This window comes from Larimichthys crocea, chromosome II (genome assembly GCF_000972845.2).
Source record: "Larimichthys crocea isolate SSNF chromosome II, L_crocea_2.0, whole genome shotgun sequence".
Lineage (NCBI taxonomy): Eukaryota > Metazoa > Chordata > Actinopteri > Sciaenidae > Larimichthys > Larimichthys crocea.
The window spans coordinates 13,204,768-13,212,477 of NC_040012.1; the positions used below are offsets into that span (position 1 = coordinate 13,204,768).

Below are 7,710 nucleotides of genomic sequence, written 5' to 3' on the forward strand. Positions count from 1 at the left end.
GCCAAGGAGGCACTGCTATAAATGATTTTGAATTAATTCAGAATGAGTTTAACAGCCTGTAGGATCAAAAATGGATGTTTTATGCACTAAGAGAAGCTAAACGACTGCTGTAAAGCATGGTCTTTACATTTCTTGTAAGCTACTTTGCTCCTACAGTATGAACACTTTCTTTTGGGTTTTGACTGAAATAATCTCTTATTTTACTGTAAATTGTGAAGTAGGCGCTAATGCATATGATTTTAAAGTTAAAGTTACGTCAAGAAAAGCTGTTTACTTTTGTTTAACGAATTCAAGACTTGACAAATATTTACAACAAACATGAAGGTTCAAGAGAACACAACTTTAAATAGCTAATGTTTTAAACTTTAAAACTAAGTTTTCAGTGGTGGTCAAATTCAGTTTTTGAGAAAAACTAAGCACACACATACAATCGTTTAAAAACACTAAAAACTACCTCAATCAGGCTGAAATAAATATTAGATGATTTTAGTAGAATCTTTGAATTTAAGATTGTATTTAATCACCAATTGATCCAAACAAACTATGAATACATTAATAATTTAACTCCTAACAGTAAGCAATTAAACACATATAAAACATAAATGCACAAATAAATGTTAAAAACTGTCTGAAACATTCAAAAGACACTCAAACACTGAACTGTCCATCTGTCCATAAAGCCATATTTATATTTATATTGATAATTCTGTTTATACTGTTCATTCCAATATTGCCATATTTATACTATTTATATCTCCGGACATACCACTGTCTTTGCTATTCTCTGATGTCTTTTAGCTTGTCTATATTTTTATATCTATATTTTTATTTTATATTTTTATTTGTTTTTCCACATCTTCACTTATGTTTTGTATTTATATACTTATATACTTTATACTTCATGTTTAGTGCTGTTTGCACCGGGATAGAGGAAAACGCAATTTCAATTATCTGTATGTCCTGTACATATAGCAGTATTGATAATAAAGTTGACTTGACTTGACCTTTTTCCAGATGCTCTAACTACAGTAATGCAGCTGCTTCAATTTTAAAACTCGATATTTAAAATGCCCAGTTGCAGCTGACAAATGACACCTTCTTAGCAGTAAATTAAACTTGTGACATATTTTCACAGCACTAACTTTGACCTTTATGCAAACAGAAAAACAAACGGGTCCAGATGTGTTAACGTGTGTTTAATGTTCAGTGTTTTGCAGGCAGCATGTCGTTTTTAAAAATCTGCAGACGTGTCAGAGTTGTGGGGCGTGTCAGTGTCATTCATACCTGTCGGCTGGCTGGCTGGCTGGGTGGGTGTGAACCACAGACAGTATAAAGTGTGCCATGTTACAGTACGTGCGTTAGTGTAGCTGACTTGAAACGGATACGACGAACGAGGAAGCGGAGCGTTGCATTGTGGGAGTTGCTGTCCATGCACACCCAGCGGACGTTAGGATTCCAGAGGAACGCTCTCGACTAGAGAACTACAAGTACCAAGTGCACCACGCGGCCGCCCGTTTATAGTGCACAGTTCGATTTGTTTTGGTTTACGCAGACTGCGCTTTGTCACGGGGGAGCCAAAAGTCCACCGGTGGTACTTTAACCTGGCCGTCACACACCTTTTGACTCTCTGACGAACAACTCCTCCTCCCAGCTCTGTGTTTCGCCACCCTCTCCCTTTCAAGCCCACCGCCTCCCTCGTAGCTCTGTTATCGGAGCCCAGAAGCTGGCCTGCTATTAGTTAGCAAATAAGCTAACTGATTGCCTGATTTCACCCATGTCCTCTGAAGAAGGGTTGAGCTCAACGGTCACGGATTGGCTTTTCATCAACTCCTGGTGGCTCCTTCTGCCATTCATAATGCTCCTCGTAGTCGCCGCCTTCATCGTCGCCTTCGTGTTGCTGTTATACATGATATCGCCTCTTATTAGTCCCAAACCTTTGAAGCTGAACGGGTCCCACGTCGTGGTAAGTGCTAACTGACTCGCTAACTGGTAACGGTCGCTAACGTCTTACTCATGACTGTAGCTTCGCAGCTAGCTGTTAGTTACGTTATAAACGTATGGTACGCGTCGTTGGCGTTGACGTTACAACTGGTTATAACTTTTAGACAGAACAACATGTTTTTAAATATATAATTTAAAGACGTCGGTTTTAAGGAGTGACACGCCCACGGGGGGGCAGACAGCGTTAAATAACCTCACGGCTAATTAGCCAATGCTAACGTCAAAACGTACCCCAGTCAGCAGTTTTTAAAGGTACACCGCGTTACAGCATGATGATATATCCTACCTGCATGAAGGCTACAATGAGTTTAGGTGAAACAGATGCAGAGAGGGTTCATTCACAACTATCAACCAATCAATTAAGAGTGCTTTGACTCAGTTCATTACAGCAGAACTGACTTTCACGTCTTTATTTTTTTATTAAGTCGCATAACATTTTTGGTAACTTGTACAGTTTCTACCCGAGTTGCAGATCAACTACCCTACGTTTGACCTTTTTTTTTATTAATGTTCTTCCATCCTTTCTTTCAGGTGACAGGAGGCTCAAGTGGGATTGGGAAGTGCATTGCAATAGAGTGCTACAGACAAGGAGCGTTCATCACTTTGGTGGCCCGGGATGAGGTCAGCACAAACTGCATTCAACCAATCATTCCTTTTGTTATCTAACCCAAGCATGAGGTGGATTTTGCTTCCTGTCTATTTAAGGATGGACTCCATCCATGTGCAAAATGTAGTTTATTTTATGTAAAATTTGTTTGCCTGCATGTGAGTGTTTGACTTGTTTTTGTTTAGTTTGTAGGTGGAGCTTTCTGGCATTTTGTGCTTACATAAGATTAACTAAACACTTTTCTCCTTTAGGCTAAATTGCTTCAAGCAAAGAAAGAGGTGGAGAAGTTTGCCATCAATGACAAGCAGGTACTTATTTCAATGAAAGATGTTACTTTAAGATTTTTTTTTAAAGGACCTGTTATGACTGTATACATGTTCGTATAGGGTTTAACAACTGATGGCAAAAATGCATTTCCTTGCATAAAGTCACACCCGATTTCCTTCCTCAGGTGGTGTTGTGCATATCGGTCGATGTTTCCAGTGATTATAGCCAGGTGGAAAGTGTGATAAAACAGGTAATGTTACCCTCTTAGCAACAGTGAAACATCTCAGATTCCTTTAATAATTCAGTCGAAGTAATGAAGTGACTTTTTCCTGTTGTGCAGGCTCAAGAGAAGCTGGGCCCTGTTGACATGTTGGTGAACTGTGCTGGAACTTCAATTTCTGGAAAGTTTGAGGACATGGATGTAGACCGCTTTAAAGTACGTACCTGGGAGTGTAACCAAGATGTGGCCATGTTCTTGTTTGTTTATGTTTCAAATTAGTTTAAGTAAAACCATACATTTGAAGTTATAATGGGAACAATACTTAAACCACTCTCCTGAATCTTTCTTGGGATGTGAGATTGAAAGCAATATTAATCCATTGAAATTGCCTTTTAGCAATCAAACTAATGTAATTTAACCATTTACTTAACAAAAACGAATCTATTTAATCTAGACAAATATACCAATTTACACCCAAGGATCACATAATTGGTCTGGCTCTATATGATTTAGTCACTGTCGGATAAGATAAAGACGTATTTACTCAACTAATACTTAATGCAAATTACAACCAGTAGCAAATATTATATTGGGGAGATATGCAGTGTTACACCGTAGACAACCTCATTATAACGTGCATGAATCTCGGCCTTGTTTCCATCAGAAAATGATGGAGGTGAACTACCTGGGCAGCGTTTACCCGACACGGGCCGTCATAACCACCATGAAGGAGCGAAGAATGGGCCGTATCATGTTTGTGTCCTCCCAAGCAGGCCAGATCGGCCTGTTTGGATACACTGCATACTCCCCATCCAAGTTCGCCCTGCGTGGCTTAGCAGAGTCGCTGCAGATGGAGGTGAGTTTTTGGCCTTTGGCTTGATTACCCTTTTGCACAGATTTCCACAGCACACCAAGCAAACATGCTGCATTAAGTCAACTTTACAATGCTTCTACTTAAATGAATACTCATATTGTTTTTTCCACCACTCTGTTGAAGGATAATGAGTTGCTTGTGGAAAGTCCCTAGCCTGCTATTAATAGTTTATTTTATGAAGACCTTTTTGTGTTAAACGTTATCATCAAGGTCAGCTGGTAGGAGATGATGCTCAGTGACTGTTGTTGTCTCTCTACTCCAGATAAAGCCATACAATATCTATGTGACTGTGGCCTACCCCCCTGACACTGACACTCCAGGATTGGCTGAAGAAAATAAAACAAAGGTAATCACCTTTTTAAATACAAGATAGTAACATAATTACACAATCCACTTCCCTATTTAAAGCCTTGTCCTTCTTTGTTCTTTCCTCTACCAGCCTCTAGAGACCAAATTAATCTCTGAAACCGCTGGAGTTTGCCAACCAGACCAAGTTGCCAAAATCATTGTTCGGGATGCAGTGGTAAGAAATCTAGTTCACCTGCCACTGAACACACCATGCTTCTTGTCTAGTTTTAAACCTCGATTGTAAATCTACCTGCCTGTTATTTCCTTTACTCCTGTAGCAGGGGAACTTTAACAGCTCTGTGGGACCTGATGGTTACATGCTATCAGCCCTCACCTGTGGAATGTCACCCGTCACCTCCATCACAGAAGGTCTCCAGCAGGTAAATCTGTCTACATAATATCATCACATTGGCCGGAGTACTGTTGTGCAATCTGCAAATTCCAACATCACTTTTATTTTCTGTACAGATTGTTACCATGGGATTATTTCGGACCATCGCCCTCTTCTACCTGGGTAGTTTTGACAGCATTGTGCGTCGCTGCATGATTCAAAGGGAGCAGTCGAAAGCAGCTGACAAGACAGAGTAACAGCCCAATGCCTGTCCTCCTTCTCCACACACCCCCATCCTAACCCCTCCTCCTCCAGTCTGTATTAGTGCACAACCGTAGGTGAGAAAAAGGCCAAGCTTTGAGCGCATTACTGATATCACCTTAACAGATGGGATGAAAGAAAGTGGCAGATGTTTACTGTTTGCTTGTCCAGTGATGTAACTCACTTCATAGACTTCATAGTTTGTTTTCATTTTTCCTCTCAGAGGATTCCAGTGACTTTTCAGTTTAATGTGTCTCCCTGCTTTTGTTTGCGGGAGCAGCCTCACTTTAAGGGAATGACGACAGACTAAACATCCAACAGTCTGGTCTTAAAGTAGGTAGGATTTTAAACCACTGACACTGCAGATATCAGGCCTCCCTGTCTCCACTCGCACAGTGCTGTTTTTTTTTTGTGTGTGTGTGTGTTTTTCTCATAGAGGAAAAGTGACAGATAGCCTGTCTGACCGGTTGTGCCAAATATGGCTCCTTCCCATCAGGGGCTAGAGTGAAAACCAGAACAGTGACTTTCAGCTTTGCATATTGTTTCATGTATCTCAAAAGTAGGCCCACCTTTATAAGAACTTTACAGTTTTCACTAAATAAGGCCCTCCCTCTTCAACTTTTCATACCACAAGTCTTTGCAGGCGAAGCACCTTCCTGTTTGACTGAATAACCTCTGTGTGTGAAACCAGTCGTGACCCTCAGCGTTTTGCTTATGCTGTGGGATATTTTTGTTTTTGTGCTCTGCGTGTGAACTGAGATGTGATACAGCTCTCCTCTTCATTGATATCAGAGAGCGAGAGAGAGTGTGTGTTTGGTGTTTTTGATTGTTTCTTAAATTTTACTAATGCAAAAACATAATTTCCAGAAAATAATAATTAAAAAAAAAAAAGTTAGACTCATTGTCAGGGCAAAGATTTTTGGGTGAACTGAGTGCAATGAATGTGTGTCTGTGTTTACTGTGACTGAGCCAACCCCTGGGGAGAAAAAAGCCATTAGATTATATTGTCTCGGGAATAAAAGCACCAAATTATTTTCTCATCTTACCATTTTATTTGGAAAGCAGGTACTATGGGTCAAAGCCATTCATGGGTTAAAAATGTGGGTGGGGCGGGGAAAGACGTGCACAGGTAATTTCACTTCTCACCTGTGAATTTGACCAAGTTAAATGCATGTTTCTCTTTTCCATTCAATGTGTGAACGGGAATCGTATCATTTTTACGTACAGTTATGTGTGTCAGTGCACATATTCAGCCTCTCCCTCCTTCAAGATCCAAGTAGGATCCATAATCTGTTGGGGTGGTGCAAGTCAGGGCACGGCAAGACTTGCTGGTTCAAGTCATGTCCCTGTAGGTCTAGTGGGGGCGCTAGAGATTTGTTTTACATAAAGGCCAAAATAGTAGAGGGACTAGCACGGAAGTGTGATCCTTGCCCCTCTGCTGTCATGCACAGTTGGGACTTTGTAGCTCCCTCAATATCGATTCCCTCCTGATTTCTGTCAAGCCTTTAAAAAATCTTATTTTCCATATGCTTTCTTTCTTTCTTTATTTCTTTATGTTTTGCATACAGTGGGATTTAAAAGTACAGTGTTGAAAGTCTTCCTTTGGTCCATCACAAATGGGGAGAATGTACTTTAATACAAAGCATACAAATCAGAACACAGGAATATTATTTTTAAATAGACCAATATTTAAATGCCAAAATGTGTTAAGACAATTTCAGTAGATGCAATTCATTTATTTGAGATTGATTTCGATGTTGCTGCTCTGTTGATCTTTAGAGTTAGTTCGTTAAAGCTGTGGAGCAGCGTAGGGACCCATTCTAAGCCTTAAGATGCGACTACTGATGAAGCTATAAGAATGGGCCCGTCCACAGAACAATGTGGCCTAACCCACATGTTGTTTACCAGTTCATTTAAAACTTAATCTTTAATACTTTTTTGTGTAAAATGCCAGCTGTTTTTTTTTGTTTTGTTTTGTTTTTTGGTGTGTATTTTGTCTTTCTATGATTAAAAAGAAGCCTTACTGGGATCCAAGATATGAAAGTGAGAATGGATGACTCGTGTTGGATGATGTTCTCATTTGATATTGGTTAAAGGCATACTGTCCTGCACTCAAGCTTTTCATTGTTGTATATTTATTGCCATCAGAATTTCTCTTTTACCTTGAGGTAGCAACACATAGTTGATAGAACATGTAGCCCATATAAAAGCAGTTTTGTTTTAACCTTTTAAGCTATGCAAATGAAGCCTATGCTTACAGTATGTTTGAACATACAGTCAAGATGTGAATTCTGTAACAGTCACGCTAGTTTCCCCTATTCAGCGGTGTCATCATCAGATACTGAATGAGTTTTTAAGTATTGAACATGAAAGTCATAACGCACTTGTTTCATTATCCTTTCTTTGCTTTTTATTACTTTTTCTGCCAAAAAACTTAACACCTTCACCTTGTGTGCCATTGAAAGAAAATGTGAGAAGTGGAACGTTTCTTTGTCTTATTTTCTTACATGATAAACTAAATAAATACCTGTGACGAAAAAATCAAACTTCTAGTCTGTCATTTAGTTTTGGGTGTTTGTTTCTTCTTAAATTGACCCCGATATGCTTTGTGACAACAATTTCTCTCCTGTTATGTTCTACTTTATAGAGCTGCAGGGAGACTGGAGTGATTTAAGTATTCTGTTTGAGGAGATGAGAGTTAAGTCTTCCATGAAGGAGCTTTCCAGGGCAGCATCGCTCAGATTTGAAGATTACGGGATGTTAGATTCTCTTGTTGTCTTGTCAGAGAATGAGATTCAGGT

The 7,710-nt window shown here is 39.6% G+C and overlaps 1 protein-coding gene across 1 annotated transcript; it reads left to right on the top strand.

The window, feature by feature from the left end:
- Nucleotides 1–1,222: 1,222 nt before the first annotated feature.
- kdsr (3-ketodihydrosphingosine reductase) lies at nt 1,223–7,440 on the top strand. The gene is made up of 10 exons (XM_010729998.3): nt 1,223–1,963; nt 2,533–2,622; nt 2,860–2,916; nt 3,060–3,125; nt 3,216–3,311; nt 3,760–3,951; nt 4,232–4,315; nt 4,409–4,492; nt 4,596–4,697; nt 4,786–7,440. Exons 1-10 carry the CDS (start codon nt 1,775–1,777, stop codon nt 4,903–4,905), a joined length of 1,080 nt encoding a protein of 359 aa, XP_010728300.1. The 5' UTR covers nt 1,223–1,774; the 3' UTR covers nt 4,906–7,440.
- The last annotated feature ends 270 nt before the right edge of the window (nt 7,441–7,710 follow it).